Source organism: Labeo rohita, chromosome 11 (genome assembly GCF_022985175.1).
Source record: "Labeo rohita strain BAU-BD-2019 chromosome 11, IGBB_LRoh.1.0, whole genome shotgun sequence".
NCBI classification, from domain to species: Eukaryota; Metazoa; Chordata; class Actinopteri; order Cypriniformes; family Cyprinidae; genus Labeo; species Labeo rohita.
In genome coordinates, this window is record NC_066879.1 from 3,815,074 (window position 1) to 3,836,232 (window position 21,159).

The window sequence follows — 21,159 nt, forward strand, 5'->3', positions numbered from 1 at the left end:
AAAAAAAATCTAAATAGAATACACACATTACCAATAAATGGCATAAATATACTACTACTAAAAGTATTAATACTACTGGTAATAATAAAAAATAACAATACAAATAATACAATTAGATATGATATTTATAAATACAACAATTTTTAATAAATAAAATGTATAATGCAATCACTCTTAATAAGTAAAATGAGTAGTATTAATAGTACTGCTAATAAAAATAATAATAACAAATATTTATAAATAAAATATTTCTTAATCAATAAAATATTTATAAGAATTAAAAAAAAAAATAGAATACAAACACACACACACATATTACCAATAAATGGCATAAATATACAATTCCTTAAAGTATTAAAACCACTGGTAATAATAATAATAATAATAATAAAAACAAATAATACAAATAATAAAATTACATATGATATTTATAAACACGACCATTCTTAATAAATAAAATGTATAATATAATAATTCTTACATAAAATAATAAGTATTACTATTAATAGTACTGGTAATAAATAAAAATAACAATAATAAAAATAATAAAAAACATTCGTAGATAAAATAATTCCTAATAAATAAAATATTTATAATATTATATTAAAAGAAGCTGTGATTATTCTATTATGTTAATATCTTAAGGGTTACAAATGTTGTAAAATCTACTAATTAAGGATAAAAACTAATAGATTAACTTTAAATATAATAATATATAAATACCTTTGATTTGTCTTAGTGAAAACATGTAGCAAATCACAATAAACTGGCATTATAAATCTATGACAAGAATGAAAAAGTAATTATTATGATTTATGCTGACTCCATGCAGTAACCAACATGTCCATGATTTGGTCAAAGTCAAAGCCATTTCTGTTTAGTCTATTTGGTTAATCATTAAGTGTTGGCTTTTAGGCAGTGCAGCCCTGCAGTATGGTCCAGATAATAACCACTGTCAGTTATTTGTCTCAATCACAACTGCTTCATGCAATTTCTTTTTGTTCATATGGTGACATTATGATGTCAGACTAGCACTTGCACTGATTACTGTGATTATTCTGCATGTCCTTCATTACATGTGGCTGTGAAACTATTCAAAGCATTGTTCAAAGAAGGTGACATAACCCATCCAAAAGAGTGTGGGTGTGTTACAGGATATATATTTATACCGAAAGCTCTGTATCCAGTCATCTCAGTACCGCAGAACTTGCTGCAAGCAGCGAGTAACAAATATCATCATAAAATTATTGTTAGCAGCAAACATTTGTATCCAAAAAAGTTCAAGATCACAGTGACAAAGTGTGTTTGTCTTGATCACAGCCATATGGCTCAAATTTTATGCTGTAAACAAATAAAAGTCACAAAAGTCTACACACATCTAACGATTTATGGTGTTAATTAGGGTCATAAGATTGCGATTGATTACTGCAATCATTTTATTCTGTAAGAGAGGAGTAAGCATATGAATTCAATTATAGAAATGAGGGCTTTATTTTCTGCTTGAATAGTGAGAACAAATATTATATTAAAAAAGGGAATGGAATTTCAAATTACAGTTTCAGAAGTTCAACAGCTCTGTAAATAATCTGCTTTATTTCAGGCAAAGCCAAATGAATAAATAATGTAATGTGTTGGGATGCAATCTAATATAATTAAAATGCTGACATCTAGTGGTGAAAGTCTGGCAGTACGTTCTTGTGGCACTACGTTTTAGTGGCAGTAGAACTGTTACTTTTCTCAGCGATGATCACGATGGACCAATCACAGTCGTTGGTGAGTACCAGCGTTATCTCAAGCGAATACATATACAACAAATACGTAAATAAATACGATAATACATTTAATATAAAACGTCACCTAACATAGGTTTAAAACACAGAGTTAAACGGACTGTGAAAACCATGTGCCATTACGTTCATACCAAAAGGCCAAGCCAACATCTGTTAACTTTCTTCTAATTTAAATCATTAAAAAGTACCTAAAAAGTGCTACACATAAAGAAATTAAAAGCGCTTTTGGAAATACGTTTAAAAATACTCACATGAGCTAAAAACGTAATATTTATTATTGATTTACCGTTGATTCGAGGACCGCTTAAGTGAATCGGTTCAAGTGATTCATCGTAAAGATCCGACTCAAAAGAACGATTCATTTAAGAACCCATAAATCTAAGACAACATATATAAGTTATTCCCCATTTTTTCTCACTTTTAAAACGATTTAAGAATTTATATTAAATCTTTCCACCTCATGTAATAAAGCTTTGAATATACACTACCAGTCAAAAGTTTTTGATTTTCAATGTTTTAAAGAAGTCTCTTCTCCTCAACAAGCCTGTATTTATTTGATTCAAAGTACAGCGAAAGCTGTAATATTGTGAAATATTTTTACTATTTTAAATAACTGCTTTCTATTTGAATATATTTTAAAATGTAATTTATTCCATTGATCAAAGCTACATTTTTAGCATCAGTCTTCAGTGGCACATGATTCTTCAGAAATCATTCTAATATGCTGATTTGCTGTTCAAGAAACATTTATTATTTTTTTATTATTATCAGTATTTAAACAGTTGAGTACATTTTTTTCAGGATGAATTTTTCATCATTTTCATTGCTGAATAGAAAGATCCAAAGATCAGCATTTATCTGAAAATAAAGTGCTTTTGTAACACTATACACTATACCAAAAGCTTGAAGTAAGTATTTTTATTTATTTATTTATTTGGAAAAAATATGTAGAAATCAATACTTTTATTTTAGCAAGGATGCTTTAAATTGATCAATAGTGATGATAAACATTTATAATGTTACAAAAGATTTTTATTTCAGATAAATGCTGTTCTTCTGAACTTTCTATTCATTAAAGAAACCTGAAAAAATTATACTCAGCTGTTTTTAACATAATAATAATAATAATACATTTTTGAGAAGCAAATCAGAATATTAGAATGATTTCTGAAGGATCATGTGACTGGAGTAATGATGCTAAAAATTCAGCTTGAAATCACAGCAATAAATTTCATTTTAAAATATATTCAAATAGAAAACATTTTTTTAAATACTAAAAACATTTCAAAATTTGACTGTTTTTTACTGTACTTTGGATCAAATAAATGCAGGCTTAGTGAGCAGAAGAGACTTTTTTAAAAACATCTTTAAAAACAAAAAAATCTTACTGCTCAAAAACTGGTAGTGTATGCTCTCACTTTGATATTTTTATGTAAGTTTTCTTGTTTTTCTTAACCTTCCCACCTGGCTTTATATTAATGTTGTTGTTGTTGTTGTTGTTGTTGTTGTGTTTGTTTGTTTGTTTGTTTCTGTATTTTTGTCAGATCTACTATAGGTTTGTTTGTGTTTTGGCTCGGTTGTAATTGTTCCAGAAAAAATGATTAATAATAATAAAACAAATTAACAAATAAATAATAATAATTGCATAAACTTAACTGAAGCATTTTTTACTAACAATTATTTATTTATAAATTTATAAATATAATTTTTATTTATAAATTTATTATAGTCTCTTCTCCTCAACAAGCCTGTATTTATTTGATTCAAAGTACAGCGAAAGCTGTAATATTGTGAAATACTTTTACTATTTTAAATAACTGCTTTCTATTTGAATATATTTTAAAATGTAATTCATTCCATTGATCAAAGCTACATTTTTAGCATCAGTCTTCAGTGGTCATCTCCAATATTAGAATGATTTCTGAAGCATCATGTGACTGGAGCAATGATGCTAAAAATTCAGCTTGAAATCACAGGAATAAATTACATTTTTAAATATATTCAATTAGAAAACATTTTTTTTAAATAGTAAAAATATTTAAAAATTGTACTGTTTTTTGCTGTACTTTGGATCAAATAAATGCTTTTTTAAAAACATTAAAAATCCTACTGTTCAAAAACTGGTAGTGTATGCTCTCACTTTGATATTTTTATGTAAGTTTCTAGTTTTTCTTAGTCTTTTTCTTTCTTAGTTTCTAGACACTTTTCTTAACCTTCCAACCTGGCTTTATATTAATGTTGTTGTGTTGGTTTGTTTCTGTATTTTTGTCAAATTTACTATAGGTTTGTCTGTGTTTTGACTCGGTTGTAATTGTTCCAGAAAAAAATTATTAATAATAATAATAAAAAAAAAAAAATAAAATAAATAATAATAATTGCATAAACACATTATACTCAAACAAACATTTTCTCTATTTTTTTTTTTTTTTATGTTTTTTTTTTTTTTTTATTTTATGTTACTATTTTATTTTATTGTTGTTCTACACCAGTTACTGAAGTTTATTTTGTACGACATGTAGTTCCGCCTTTTACATTTGACGCGCCGCTGTCGTCGGTTGCTTCACGCACTTGTCGTTCCTGCCAGAAGGCGCTGATGAGAGTGGGAACTTTAACAATCACTTCTCTTTTACAACAACAACATTTTATCGTCGTTCAGATGTAACCGAATTAATGCCAGGGAGGTTTGACAGCAAATACAGTTAGCTCACAACTTCAGACGGCTGTTTTAACATCTTAATAAGATGTTTACGATGTAGCGTCAGATAGTTTTGCTGTGGGGGGCGAGGTTTGTTTCAGCTCCAACATAAACATCTGACAATGTTGACAAGAACCAACACGAAATTTTGAGGAATCGCAGCCAGATATCGTTTTTCGGTCTTCGGGTAAGTTTAATATTGTACTGTTGACTAACAGCGAGCAACTTTATCAAATGCAGTCTAGGTAGGCAGCTGACTAGGTTTTGAAACACAGCCGCTTTCTTTTATTTGTACTTGATGAGTCGCTTCCTACGTAAGTTACCTTCACCGTCTTGTTTTTACTGTAAGCGATGACATAACCTGTATTTCTGACTCTTTCGAGGAATGAACTCTTCTGGGATTGTCACTACCTATTGTCTGAGATGACCTGACCTACTGTATTTAAGACATGGCAGGAATAGCATGGTATCAGAAAAAGGTGAGCCTCACTAGATCTGTTTTACAGTAAATACAGATTGCGATTAGAAAGGGATTAGGGGTTGACAGTTCTCTCATGATCTTGTGTCAAGATTGGCGCTTATGATCAGCAGATTTGGGAAAAGTCACTGGAACAGACTGAGCTTAAGGTAATGTGGCACAAAGTGGCAGTTTGGGTTTGCAACACAGATGTGGTTTTTAACATTGTGTAAACTGTATGTAGTCAGACTTGTGAAACTGTTCTGTATGAACAGGGCTTTGGAAGCAAACCTAAGAGGACTGGCCATATCAAACCAGACCTCATTGATGTTGACCTAGTGAGAGGTGAGTTAAACATTCAGGTTTAGCATCTGCATCTGTTGTGTATCTATTGTTATAGGCAAAAAATAAATACATACATTTTTTTGTGCATGTGCACTGCTGTTTAAAAGTGGGATCAGTCTCTTATGCTCATCAAAGGTGCATTTATATGATCAAAAATACTGGTAAAATATTGCAAAATGTTATTACAATGTAAAATAATGGTTTATTTTTTAATATACTTTAAAATATAATTTATTCCTGTGATGCAATGCTGAATTTTCATCAGCAATGACTTCAGTCGTCACATGATCCTTCAGAAATTATTCTAATGTTGATTTATTATCAGTGTTGGAAACTATTGTGCTGCCAAATATTTTTTGCAACCTGTGATACTTTAATAAAAATTTAAAAAGAACAGCATTTATTTATAATATATCTTTTCTATCTATCTTTTTTAATATATATTAAAATCAAATTGAGTAAATTTGATTTTAATATATATTAAAATAGAAAAAAGTTATTTTATATCATAATATTTCACAAATTTTTTCCTGTATTTGTGATCAAATAAAAACAGCCTTGATGAGCATAAGAAACTTCTTTAAAAACATTAAAAATACAGGTAAAAAACTGTAATATTCCAAAATGTTATTACAATGTAAAATAATGGTTTATTTTTTAATATACTTTAAAATAGAATTTATTCCTGTGATGCAACGCTGAATTTTCATCAGCAATGACTCCAGTCGTCACATGATCCTTCAGAAATTATTCTAATATGTGACCCAGGACCACAAAACCAGTCATAAGTGTCAGTTTTTCAAAATTGAGCTTTATACATCATCTGAAAGCTGAATAAATAAGCTTTCCATTGATGTATGGTTTGTTAGGATAGAACAATATTTGGCCGAGATGCACCTATTTCAGTATATGGAAACTGAGGGTGCAAAAAATTCTAAATATTGAGAAAATCGCCTTTAAAGTTTTCCAATTTAAGTTCTTTGCAATGCATATTACTAATCAAAAATTAAGTTTTGATATATTTACAGTAGGAAATTTTACAAAATTTCTTCTTGGAACATGATCTTTACTTAATTTCCTAATGATTTTTGGCATAAAAGAAAAATCTACCATTTTGACCCATACAATGTATTTTTGGCTATTGCTACAAATATACCCCAGCGACTTAAGACTGGTTTTGTGGTCCAGGGTCACATATGTTGATTTATTATCAGTGTTGGAAACTATTGTGCTGCCAAATATTTTTTGCAACCTGTGATACTTTAATAAAAAGTTAAAAAGAACAGCGTTTATTTATAATATATGTTTTCTGAAAGTATTTTCTATCACTTTTAATCAATTTATCACATCCTTGCTGAATAAAAGTTTATTTTCTTTCAAAAAGGGAAAGAATAAAAATGTACTGACCACAAGATTTTGAACAGTATTGTATGTTAGAAAAGACTTATATTTTAAATAATTGCTTTTCTTTTGCACTTTTTATTCATCAAAGAATCCTGAAAAAAGCATCACAGGTTTCAACAAAATATTAAGCAGTGTAACTCTTATCAGCATTGATAATAAATCAGCATGTTAGAATGATTTCTGAAGGATCATGTGATACTGGAGTAATGATGCTGAAAATTCAGCTTTGATCACAGGAATAAATTTGAATGTATATTAAAATAGGAAAAAGTTATTTTACATCATAATATTTCACAATATTACATTTTCTGTATTTTTGATCAAATAAACACAGGCTTGATGAGCATAAGAAACTGAGAACTGATCCCAATCATTAAATTACATAATGTTACCTAAATCTGAATAAGAAATATGACTATAAGAAGCAACACGTACGTAAACTAAAGATAATCAAATGTGATGTGTCATACAGGAGCTACTATTTTCGCTATACATTACTCAGAAGCAAAATAAATAGCCAAATAAATGTGTATGGATTGTTAAGTATAGTTTTCCTCCAGAAATTTAGATTTCTTTACTTAACCTATAGTAAAATTACAATACTGTTTAAAAGTCTGAGGTCATTAAGTTTTTTTGAAGAAATTAATTGATTCAGCAAAGATACAGTTGATCAAAAAACATTTAGAAAGACACTAATAAATGCTGTTCTTCTCATCTTTCTATTTATCAAGGATTCATTAAAAATGTATCTCAGTTGTCAGTACAAATTTTCTTGCCTCAGTTATGTTATTTCTTTAGTTATTATAAAATAATAAAGGGGAACAGTTATTTTAAAAAGTCAATATTAGAATATTAATGTTTTTACTGTATTTTATTGATAGAATAAGATCTTTGTGAGCATAAGAGATTTTTTTTAAAAAACATTAAAAATCTTACTGACCCCAGACTTTTGGTAGTGTGCATATTTAAAAATGTCACTGTATAGGGTTATTTCACCCAAAAATGAAAATTTTGTCATTAATTACTCAACCTCATGTCGCTTCAAAACCATAAGACCTTCATTCATCTCAGAGCACAAATTAAGATGTTTTTGATGAAGTCTGAGAGCTTTCTGACCATGCATAGACAGCAACGCAAATGACTTGTTCAAGGCCCAGAAAGGTAGTAAGGACATCGTTAAAACAGTCATAAAATTATGGTTGAACCACTGATTGAATCACTGTCCTTTCTGGGTCTTAAACTTGTCAGTTGCGTTGCTGTCTATTCAGGGTCAGAAAGCTTTCAGATTTCATCAAAAATTTCTTAATTTATATTCTGAAGATGAACGAAGGTCTTACAGGTTTGGAACGACATAAGGGGGAGTAATTAATGACAGAATTTTAATTTCTGGGTGAACTATCTCTTAACAGCTTTTTTGAAAAATTAAAATAGCTTCTTTACAACTGCAGGTTCTACATTTAGCAAGGCCAAACCAGAGAGCCCATGGACCGCTCTGACTCGTAAAGGCTTGGTCAGGGTTCTTTTCTTTCCTTTCTTCTTTTATTGGTGGATCCAGGTTACATCTAAAAGCATTTCCACCCTCATCTTAATACTCTACTTTCTTCAAGGTATGCAGTTTTTCTTCTTTTCAACAAAGCACAGTCATGTGAACATGAATTATGCATTCAAGTGTTTAGAATAGTGATCATTCTTTGAATATTTCAGATTTTGCTGAGAGATACGGTTTAGTGATAATACCTTCTACCTCGTTTGAAAATGAATGAAAAGTCTCAGTGTGGGATGGATTTTGAGCTGATGGATTTGTGTTCATTGCAGTGGCTGGAGCTGTGTTGTATTTTGAGGTACCAGCAGCCTGTGCCAGTGAGGTTGTGGGTCCATTGTGTCTCATGCTGTTGTTGGGTACAGTGCACTGCCAAATAGTATCCACAGAATCCTCCAGAAGCCCAGACAACAGCCCTTTCCCCAGTCGGTCGGCCAGCCCTGTTCGCAGGAAAAGGTTAAGCAACTGCTGTGTCAGATTTGTGAGACAGACTAATCTGAGAGCCATAAAGGACCAAGTGTTTTTTTTTTTCTCTCTCTCTCATCAAATGGTCAGTACAGCTAATGTTCTGCAATGCTTGCAGTTTAATCAGTAGTGCCAGTGCTCAGCTGATACTAGTGAGTCAGCGACAAATAAATGAAGAGAAGGAAATAGCTAGCTTAAAACACATGTGACAAGTTTTTAGAAATGTACTTATTGTATTCATGTTGGTGTCATGTTTTTTGGAAAATGTGGAAAATGTAACTAAATTAAAACTTAAAAAAATGTTTGCTGTAAAAATATTTTTGTCATTAATCTTGTAAAAAAGGGTAATAACATGTTTGTCTTACACTTTGAGTAAACAGTTGTAAAAATAAATAAATAAAAATGTATTAAAATGTAATTAAAAAATAAAAACATGCTTATAATAGAAGAGCTGTATTCAAGTCATGGTATGTATTACATTTTAATGTGTTTTTGAATAAATTAATTGATTTAAAATAAAATTGATTGACCCTAATTGGCATCAAATTTAATCTATCATATTATAACAGATATACACGGATACGCTGCTGTTGAAAAGCTTGGGATCAGTAAGATTTTTTATATTTTTAAAGAAGTCTTTTCTGCTCATCAAGGCTGTGTTTACTGGATTAAAAATACAGAAAAAAACAGTAATATTTTGAAATATTATTGCAATTTAAAATAGGTTTGTTCTATTTTAATATACTTTAAAATATAATTTATTCCTCTGATGCAAATCTGTATTTTCTGTACAAAATATGTACAAAATGTTAAAAAGAACAGCATTTGAACATCAAGAGTGATATTAAAGACTTATATTGGTAAAAAAAAAAAATCTATTTTGAATAAATGCTGTTCTTTTAAACTTTTTATTCATCGAATAATCCTGAAAAAAGCCACAGGTTCCAAAAAAATATTAAGCAGCACAACTGGTTCTAACATTAGTTATAAATCAGAATATTAGAATGATTTTTGAAGGATCATGTAACACTGAAGACTAAAGTAATGGCTGATAAAAATTCAGCTTTGCATCACAGAAATAAATTATATTTTAAAGTATATTTAAAAAATAAAGATTTTAATTGAAATAATATTTCATAATATTACTTATTTTTCTGTATTTTTGATCAAATATTTGGAACTTTGATCAACATAATGCACATCTTTAAAAAACATTAAAAGCCTTACTGATCCCAATGTAGGTCCGGGCTTGTGATTGGTCAGTACTTCATTCTTTTGATGTGATTTGATTTTGTGTCATGTTTTAAATTATTTTGGTGTTTATTCATAGACAGAGGAAGAGTAGAAAATCAAAGAGGTCTGATGATGAGAGCAGCAGAGGGGGAGGGATAATAGAGCCCAACACCTGGCAACCTGAGGACAACCACCGACTCCACAGATCAGAGAAGAGACTGGTAAAACATTTTCATTAGAGCAGTACATTTTGAAGTGTCATGAACATTCATGGTTGTGTTGATCGAGTTCCTGTGGGCTTTGCAGAACTCCCCGAGGAGGCCTCTGTATGGAGCTTCTGAAGATCTCTCCAGTGAGGAAGAAGCTGATGAAGCAGAGTTGCAAAAAGAAAGACTCTTCTCATCAGCACCTCCCAAATACGCCCGTGCGCTCAGAAATAGACTTCACAACGTCCCCAAGAAAAATCTGCCATCCCAGATTCAGGTGAGTGTCTATGCAAAACCAAAGTAGATGTCTGTAAAATAATACTGAATATTTATACGTGTGAATGCATACAGGGAGACGGTAATGGCGAGCCAGCAGATCCCCCGATGCTGCCACGTGAAGTTGAGCTTCTGCGGCCTTCAGAGGGCTCACGTCCTGCCTCTGACACAGATGATATGTTATGGGAGGAGCTTCTACAGGATCCTGACTCCGCCTCCACAGGCAGCAGTGAAAGTGAAGAGGAGGAGCCTCACAGTCATAACCACTCCATCCCTCTGCCCAACATCAGTCTGACTAGTGATGAGGATGAAGCCTTGCCGCAGGTGGGTTGTGGCTTTGCTGTAATAAGTTTGATGTGAGTTTTTAATCTCTTTTAAAGAAATAGTTCACCCAAAAATGAAAATTTGCTGAACATTTGCTAACAACTTACTCTTAGGCCATCCAAGATGTAGATGAGTTTGTTTTTTCATCAGAACAGATTTGGAGTAATTTAGCATACACTTGCTTACTAGTGGATCCTTTGCAGTGAATGGGTGCCGTCATAATGAGAGTTCAAACAGCTGGTAAAAACATCACAACGAACAACGAACGGCTCCTTTGGACTACAATGTTTGTTTACCGCATGCAATGATGTCACAACGTGGTCCATTAGAACATCATTAAATTAAATCCCGCCCACGGAATTGTTGGAGGGAGGGTAGAGACAAGGTGGGGGATTAGCCTAACTTTAGCGATGCAGCGTGGAGAGCTGATTTAATGAGCCACAGCGCGGCGGGTATAAACACAAGCATTGACTATAGTGGCTGCTTTAGAGCAGTAACGCACCGCAGACATGTACAATGTGTGGTAAGAGATTTATTCATCATACAGTGTAGATAGCTTCACTTATGACGCAAGTGTTTTTTAAAATGCATAAACTTGCACTAGAATAGGCTAGGCTAATCAGTGATGATGTTCTGTGATAATGTTAGGCTGCTTTTAGCCTTATGCTGGAGCTGGTTTCAGGCAATGAAACTAAGTATGTAAATAATTAAATAAATTAGCAAGATAATATCATGTATTGGCGATCTCGCAGGCTGACGATAGAACCCAACACTACTGTAGCGCATTATTTACTCACCCTCCATGCATCCTAGATGTACATGACTTCCTTCTTTCAGACGAATGCAATCGGAGTTATATTAAAATTTATTCTGGCACTCCCAAGCTTTAGAACGGCATAGATGGGTGTTTCTCCTCATCAGTCCAAAACAAGTCTAATAATGTGCATCCATCCATAATAAAAAGTGCCTCACATAGCTCCGGGGGGTCCATAAATGCCTCCTGTAGCGAATTGATGCGTTTTTGTAAGAAAAATATCCATATTTAGAATCACTTGAATCTAGTTTGCGCTAACAGTTGTGCACAGAACTTGCTTCTTTGAAAAGGGGTGTGTCAGTACTGAATCTAATCTTATGTGCCAGGCTGGGAGAAATGTATTGTAATAATGTAAATTATGTTAAAAATAATGCATTTTTCGATCCACCAAGCATGAAAGCATGTTCTAGTACACCCCCAAAACAAAATCAAGACTTTGTAAAAGAGCATAATAGCACCCCTTTAATATATATGGGTATGTGTGTATATTATTATATATATATATATATATATATATATATATATATATATATATATATATATACATAATAAATATACACAGTACACACATATATAGTATGTAAACCATTTTTCATTTTAAATCGATTAACCGACTATAATCGATTAATCGCGACTAATCGTTTTGCAGCCCTAGTGTATTTATATATGCATATAAATATACACAGAACACACACATATTACGTAAACACAAACTTTGTTTGAAATGTGATTAAAATAAATTCATTGCATTGTTTTTTAATTCAAACCCTTGCTTCCAGCTAAAATACAAGTTCTCTATCCATAATAGTGAAAAATTTGTTTAGTCTGAATCAGGATAGAAATATGCACAATTTGGTATTTTGGCAGGAAACAACAGTTTAAGTTAAAACATCTTAATGATAGGATTGGTTTCATACAAACACAAAGCTTTTTATGTGGATTACATGCAAATTATTCTGATTTTTATCAGCTGTTTGGACTCTCATTCTGTCGGCACCCATTCACTGCAGAGGATCCGTTGGTGAGCAAGTGATGTAATGCTAAATTCTTTCAAATCTGTTCTTATAAAGTAACTCATCTACACCTTGGATGACCTGATGTTGAGTACACTTTGATTTTGGGTGAACTTCTTTCTTTTTTTTTTTTTTTTTTTTTTTTTTTTTTTTTTAAACCCCTAGTAAAGGCAAATTTAACTCCTCCAGTACAAATTAAGATTGCATTGTTAATTTAAGCTGCACTCGAATGTTGTACAGACAGACGACCAATCACAAACTAAGCGATAATTACCCTTTTAAATATTAATGTGCTTCAGTTTGTACAGATACTTTCAAAGTCTGTGTTTAAAAAAGAAAACTGTCAAACCGCAACAGCAGACTCATTATTTAATTTCCATCATGTCATTTCCATAGATTGATAAGCAGTTATAGCAAGTTGTGGGCTTTTTGCAGGTTGTGCTTAATTTGTATATTTTAGGAAATGTACTGAACTTGACACACAGTCATGCGGGTCTGCGGGTTTTGTCGCAATATTTAAAAAAAAAAACTAAAAACATGCTCATCACAGAATATGCTTGAGTAACCATTAAAAGTGTGAAACTCATCTCTTTCCTATGGTTAACAGACTCCCCAAACATGATAAAAGAACTATTACGCACTTTGAATGACACACATGACTTCTTTTTCCCTTCAGCACCAGTTTTCATGGCTGCAGGCTTGTCACCCCTCCAAAGATCGCGTCAGTGCCATTATCTGGGAGCAAGGAGAGTGTAAGAAAGCTGACATGTCCGTGCTGGAGATCAGTGGTATCATTCTCTCACGAGTAAAGTTCTTCTTTCTCTGCCCTGTTTGCCTCTACATTAGTGGTTTAAATTGCTTAAAACAAGAAGGGAACTGTTGACTTCCTCTTTAAACACAAATTATATTCAAATTCATTGTAAACTCCTCTGTAAGCATTTGAACACTGACTGTTTGGGATGTTTGCATTGATATTTGCCTTCGAGATAATTGTAACTGACCAGAAAGTAACAGGTCAGCGCTGTTGGTGTGAAATTATGCTGAAGGACTTCTGTTTTCCAGGTGAAGGTGGTCGAACAAGGGATGGGTTATCTGATCTTTGGCAGTCTGGTCACTGCCACGCTGGCTCTGCTGCCCTTCTGCTTCAGACTGGTACAGAAACTGGACGTTGGCAATATCAATTTGGTTTCGCTTGAGGAACTGCCCGCCATGGTCATCGGCCCACCTTGCGCCTCATCCTGTGCGTTCTTCATCATCACCGCATTGGAAAGACTTTTCCTCTCTGGACTCTTTTTCTTTATGATGTGTGTGGCTGAGCGGACATATAAACAGGTGAATATGAAAATGCCTTGTGTTTGTATTAAATGCATTTTTAATGTCTTTGTTGGCACCTTTATGCTAAAACATTAACTTTGTTATGTTTCTGTATCCTTATACATTTCATGTTGTATAAATTAAAGGGATAGTTCACCAAAAAATGATAAACATTCTGTCATTACTCACACTCATGTCGTTCCAAACACGTAAGACCTTCGAACATCTTCGGAACACAAATCAGGATATTTTTGATGAAATCTGAGAGCTTTCTGACCCTGCATAGACATGTGAACACGTTCAAGGCCCAGAAAGGTAGTAAGTACACAGTTAAAATAATCCAATATCTTAATTTGTGTTCAGAAGATTAACAAAGGTCTTACAGGTTTGGAACAACATGAGGGTGAGTAATTAATGACAGAATTTTCATTTTTGGTGAACTATCCCTTTAACAGTTATTATATTATTGTGAACTAACATGCATTAATGGAGAAGTCCACTTCCAGAACAACAATTTACAGATCATGTACTCACCCCCTTGTCATCCAAGATGTTTGTTTTTCTTTCTTCAGTCGCAAAAAGAAATTTTTTGAGGAAAACATTTCAGGATTTTTCTCCATATAATGGACTGATATGGTGCCCCGAGTTTGAACTTCCAAAATGCAGTTTAAATGCGTATTCACACAATCCCAAATGCAGTTGTAAACGATCCCAGCCAAGAAAGAAGGGTCTTATCTGGCGAAACAATTGGTTATTTTCATTTAAAAAATACAATTTAAATACTTTTTCATCTCAAACGCTCGTCGTGTCTTGCTCTCCTTGAACTCTGTGTATTCTGACTCAAGACAGTTAGGGTATGTCAAAAAACTCTGACTGTATTTTCTCCCTCAACTTCAAAAATCATTTCAAAATCATCCTACATTACTGCAGAAGTACCGACCCAGGGTTTGCAAAGTGAACATGCAAAGATCAAACACCCTTAACAAAAAAGGTAAAACAGCGATAAAGGACCATTTTGAAGTTGAGGGAGAAAATACGGTCAGAGTTTTTCGACATACCCTAACTGTCTAGAATACACAGAGTTCAGGGAGAGTAAGACCAGACGAGTGTTTGACATTAAAAAGTATATAAATTGTATTATTTTTATGAAAATAACAGATAGTTTCGCTATATAAGACCCTTCTTCCTCGGCTGGGATCGTTTGAAGCCGCATTTAAACTACATTTTGAAAGTTCAAACTCAGGGCACCATATCAGTCCATTATATGGAGAAAATCCTGAAATGTTTTCCTCAAAAAACATAATTTCTTTCACCTGAAGAAAAAAAGACATGGATGACAAGAGGGTGAATATATTATCTGTAAATTGTTGTTCTGGAAGTGGACTTCTCGTTTAATTAATGTTTTCAAATTGAACCTGATTGTAAAGAGTTGTTGAGATCTCAGTGCCATAAAATCTTTATAAAGCTAGACAGGATTTTTTGTTCTGAACGAATGTGATGTCATCTACAGCGCCTTCTATTTGCAAAACTCTTCAGTCATCTCACATCTGCACGCAAAGCCAAAAAATCGGAGATTCCTCACTTTCGGCTGAAGAAAGTGCAAAATATCAAGATGTGGCTTTCACTTCGATCATTCCTAAAGGTATCATCTTTCCACTACATTGATATGTAGGGATGCACTATGTTTGTTTTATATAATATGTAATATTTATTTAATTTTGCATGCTAACGTTACTTTCTTACATTTTTAAATCTAGATTACCTTTGCTATCAGCTAATGCTCACATAAAGTTAATCTTTTAATTTAATCTAATAATTTATTAGCATTGTTGAATATACACTGCCCTCCAAAAGTTTGGAAACGCCCTGGAAAAGTGGAGTTTCGGACAATATTGGCATGAATCCTTTTTAATTTGTGATAACTTTGCACTGATAAGGGACAACACAAACTATGAGAACATATTTTATTACATAAACAGTTTATACATAAAAAACTTAAATTTTCGATTCATCAAAATATCCAGCATTAGCAGCTATTACAGCTCTGCATAATCTGGGCCTAAATTCATTGTATTCTAAACTTAATTGGCAATCCATTGTTGAAGCTATTAAGGTGTGCTGACCCAAAAATCTTTTAAAAACCTGGGCCAAGTTTAAACCAGTTACCAGGCATCACAGCTGGCAAAGAGGCATGTCTGACTTTGACATGTATATATTGCCATTATCATGTAATCAAAATGAAAATGATTATTGCTGGTCTTCAATGATAATGTCAACTTACTTAAATGTATTTGCACAAAAAAATGATAAGGATTTATGCTGATGTCATCCAAAACCACAGGGTGTTTCCAAACTTTTGGAGGGCAGTGTAAGCTTTAGTACATCTCAAAATTGTACAGTTTTTATACTGTATATAACAATGTTGTGATTTTTAAATGCTTAAATTTTAGTTTATAGTTTTTTAAAATGTATTTACACAAAATAGTATAGTTTAGAATTTTAACCCTAACATATTTTGTATGTTTAATTAAACCTTTGAGACATTTTACCACAGCTTTTTAGTTGCTTTTTAATGTTAATCAAACTTGCTTAACCTCTGTTTAAATAAGCACAAATTACAGTAAATGAGTGTGCTTTTTTCAGACAGTGACATTTGTATAGTCCTGTTTATATGAAGATATCAGTTTAATAATTATTTTGTTCCATTTAACAGAGACGAGGCCCTCAGCGATCCGTCGATGTCATTGTATCATCAATTTTCCTGCTGGCTTTGTCTATTTCCTTCATCATCTGTGCCCAGGTTAGCTATTGTTCCATCATACAATGTTTTTGACACACCCTTTAGACATGTCTTTTCAAGGTTGGCCTTTAAAAAAAAAAAATCTAATCCTGTTTACATATATACTTTACCTTCAATGTCATTGTTCTGTAAAGTAGAAACGCTGCCTATTTCTAGAATCCTGCCCTACAAGGACACTGGTGTACTGTTGATGCTACAGTAAATGTAGCATTTAACTTGTATTATAACTTAGAGGACAGTAATTAACGCTTCAGGTTTATCTAGTGCTAGTAGTCTTTGTTGCAATTACAGATTCAGTTGTGAAACTCGTATACTTTGCTGTCCACTTAGCAGTGTTATTGTTTGCTAAAACTATTAAAGATCGCACATGAGTAATACTATAACACTGTCACTTAGGTTTTAAGTGTGTCACAAAGTCCTTAAAGTCAAAGTAAAACCAATTGTTTATATTTGGTTGAGTAAAGTATCATATTACTTCATTTGGTAAATCTATTCACGGTTTGAAGATATGACTGTCTAATAGAGCGAAGGAAACTGGTATTGTGTTTCAGCTTTTGCACAGTCATCACACTTTTCTGGACTCAGAGACCAACTGGGAGCTGATGGTCTGGTGTGCTGCTCTAATGGTTTTCCTCTTACGCCTCGCTACCCTCGGAGCTGAGACCAACCGAAAGTATAGCAATGCTTCTGTGCTTCTAACCGAACAGGTAAGATAAAAATCTCAGCCGTACAGAACAAAGAAGGCAGTATTATTCAGAAACAAGTGAACCATTCACACGTGGACGCTACGCAGGCGCAAATGAAAGGCATCAGCATTGCTTACAGCTGAGTTTTGTGTTTGTTGTTACCTTTTCTGGTAACATTTTACAATAAGATCCCTTTAGTTAATGTTTGTGAATGTATTGACTCTCATTAACTAACAATGAGCAATACATTTGTTGCAGTAGTTGTTATTCTTTGTTAATGTTCGTTAATAAAAATACAACTGTTCATTAGTTAGTTTATGTTAATAGAAGCCTGTTTTTGCCAGGGGATGAAAAAAAATTAATCTCACAGGTCTGACTTTTTATCCCAGAATTCTGACTCAGAATTGTAAGATATTGAATTGCAAAAAAAAAGTTTTAATTGTGAGATATACATGCTGAATTGTGAAAAAGTCTAAATTCTAAGATATAAAATAATAATTGTGAGATATATATATACTCAAAATTGAGACATAAAAAGTTGCAATTACCCCTTTCATTTTTTATTCTATGGCGGAAACAAAAAATAACCGAATTGTGAGATGTAAACTCAAAATTTCAGAATTCAGTTTTTTTCTCCACTTGAAACATAATTGTGAGATGTTCTATTTGTTTGTTTGTTTGTTTTTTTTTTTTGTAGTTTTTTTTTTTTTTTTTTTTTGCCCACATTTTTCTCAGAATTATAAGAAACAAAGTGTGAATTATTAAATAAAAAGTTGCAATTACCTTTTTTATTCCGTGAATTGTGAGATGTAAACTCAAAATTTCTGAATTATTTTCTCCAAAGTTTTCTCAGAATTACAAGAAACAAAGTGTGAATTATGAGATAAAAAGTTAAGGAATTCTGTTTTTTTTTTTCACCCTTTTCTTAGAAATACAAGAACCAAAGTGTAAATTATGAGATAAAAAGTTGCAATTACCTTTTTAATTTTTTATTCCATGGAGGAAAAAAAAAATAACACTATTGTGAGATATAAACTTAAAATTAAGAAATGTTGGTTTTTTTTTTTTTTTTTTTTTTTTTTTATTTTTTTTTTTGGATTTTTTTTCCCCCACACTTTTCTTAGAAATATGAGAAACAAAGTGTGAATTATGAGATAAAAAGTCACAGTTACCTTTTATATTTTTTATTCCGTGGCAGAAAACAAAAAATTTGATATTTTTTATTATTATTTTATATTATTTGATATTATTTAGTGGGTTCATTTATGTAAGTGAGGATAGCAAAACTAAACTGTGACATATTATATTTAAAAATTTTCATCAGTAAAACTGATAAATTTGGGACAAAGTTTAACTCTTGAGTTTTTGTCATATTTTATTACCATTTTCTAAACTTTAGCGAATAAACTGTGATGATGTGAGAAATATTCAAAGTGTCTGAGTAAATTTTGGTTTGACTGTAAACTCAAAATTACAGAATTCAGTTTTTTTTCCCAAACTTTTCTCAGAATTACGAGAAACAAAGTGTGAATTATGAGATAAAAAGTTGCAACTATCTTTTTTTTTTTTTTAACTCTGTGGCAGAAACAAGTTTTTTTTTTCAGCTTTTTATTTTAATGATGTATTATTATAAAATGTTGAAATTAACATTAATTAAGATTAACAAATGTTCATAAGCATTTTTCATTGTTCATGTTAACTTGTGTAAGTAATGTTAGCAGATGGAGACTTACTTTAAAGTTATATCTATTTTTTGTTCAGATAAACTTGTATCTTAAGATGGAGAAGAAACCCAACAAAAAGGATCAGCTGAACATAGTGAACAATGTGCTGAGGCTGGCCACAAAATTACTGAAAGTAAGACCATCAGATAATTACTAATCAGTGGAAAAAATAAAACACGCTGTGCTTGCATTGACAATCATTTGCTGCTTTTAGGAATTGGACACTCCGTTTCGTCTGCTCGGCCTGACGGTGAACCCGCTGATCTACAATATCACGAGAGTGGTCATCCTGTCAGCCATCTCAGCTGCCGTCAGCGATTTACTAGGGTTCAACATCCGGGTGAGCAGAACATTTGTGCTCTAAGTACAGTGGTTATCTCCACCTGTATCCTGGGTCTGTTTTATTGCCCCAATGAAATGCAGATGAGTTAGATCCGATGATCTGTGTTTTTATGACTCTAAAGTCATAGCTGCATTTGTACTTCTTCCTATTATCAGCATAGTGGGAGTTGCTCTCTCTTTGTAGTATGTGACTTTTATTATCCAGCAGTGTGACAAGTAATCTTTAACTAACAATATGTATCATACTTCTTTTTTTAACAGCTCTGGAAGATCAAACCTTGATGTGATGCCTTTACACTGCCAGCGTCTTAACACTGAGGCCAGAGAGACTCTTAAATGTGCTTGTGCACAACCTATCAGATGACCAAGTTATCTTTTAAAAACTGTGCGAATCTACTGACCAAACTTATGTGATTTTTATATATTTTTTTCTCCATACCCTGTGCCTTCGGCCAGTCTGTGCAAACCTGTGTTCAGCTCAACTTTGTTGTTGAGCTCTCCTCGTATTTGATTTGTAGAGCTGTAAAGCACACCCACACTGCAGTGGGTTTTATTGATGCACTTGCTTACTGTAACTACTTATATTCCAACCAGTGACCGCTGTTTCCCATAAATGTATCATCTGCAAGTGTATTATCTAGTCTGGAAGCAACCACTTAAAACAGAACCACTATGTGCCTTGTGAATAATTGCATATAACAGTACTTTTAGATAAACTATTTATGAGACGTAGATTTGACAACTGCTGAATGGGTAATGAAATGAATGTTTTGAGGTTTTAGAAAAGGGTACTGAAAAACTTGCACACTGAAGCTCTTGGAGGGAGCACTTTCTACTGGCATTGTATTAAAATAAACAAAAAATTAAATCCTCAATCAGTCCTTAACTAAATATTTGATTATATTGATTATATTGTGAATGTTACTGATGACTCATAATTTTGTTAGGGGTCTCTTCTTCTGCTCTGGGAGTCTATGGTAGCCCATAGAACCACTGGCGGGAAAGTTATGAAATTTGGCACACAGATAGAGGACAGTCTCAATATTAACCATAGCAAATTTGGAGTCTCTAACTTAAATGCTGTAGCGCCACCAATAGGCCAAATTTGCACTTAAATTATTGCTAATAACTTTGACCTACTGGTCAAAAGATATAAAAATTTGAACATTTGACAGCAAAAATCAAGATCTCGTTAGATTTGGAGTGGCATACCAAATCAAATAATACCCAATTTTTCCTATGTCAGCCATTTGAGTGTGGACCATTTTGAACTTTGTGGTAAAATGCTGGGTTTTTTTTCAACTGCTTTAACGTATTGTTATGAATCTTATAAAATCGCTTGCGAGAAAGTTATGAAATTTGGCACACAGATAGAGGACAGTCTCAATATTAACCATAGCAAATTTGGAGTCTCTAACTCAAACTCTCTAGCGCTGCCAACAGGCCAATTTTCCACCTATATTTCTGCTAACAACTCTGATCAGCTGGTCAAAAGATATAAAAATTTGGCATTTGACGAATTTAAAAATTTGACACCAAAAATCATAAGAGTGATCTTGTTAGATTCAGAGTGGCATGCCGAATCAAATGATACCCAATTTTTCTATGTCAGCCATTCTGAGCATGGACCATTTCAAATTTTGTAGTAAAATGCTGTATTTTTCAAATGCTTTAAAGTATTGTTATGAAATCTTATAGAATCGCTTGCAAGAGAGCTATGAAATTTGGCAC

At 32.5% G+C, this 21,159-nt stretch overlaps 1 protein-coding gene across 1 annotated transcript; it reads left to right on the forward strand.

The window, feature by feature from the left end:
* The first annotated feature begins 4,336 nt into the window (after positions 1-4,336).
* Positions 4,337-20,303, forward strand: phtf1 (putative homeodomain transcription factor 1). Its single transcript, XM_051122514.1, has 17 exons — positions 4,337-4,672; positions 4,869-4,964; positions 5,056-5,112; positions 5,218-5,287; positions 8,140-8,298; positions 8,507-8,687; positions 10,027-10,150; positions 10,236-10,412; positions 10,487-10,735; positions 13,239-13,367; positions 13,625-13,894; positions 15,387-15,518; positions 16,590-16,676; positions 17,228-17,383; positions 19,124-19,219; positions 19,301-19,426; positions 19,690-20,303. Exons 2-17 carry the CDS (start codon positions 4,935-4,937, stop codon positions 19,708-19,710), a joined length of 2,064 nt encoding a protein of 687 aa, XP_050978471.1. The 5' UTR covers positions 4,337-4,672; positions 4,869-4,934; the 3' UTR covers positions 19,711-20,303.
* The last annotated feature ends 856 nt before the right edge of the window (positions 20,304-21,159 follow it).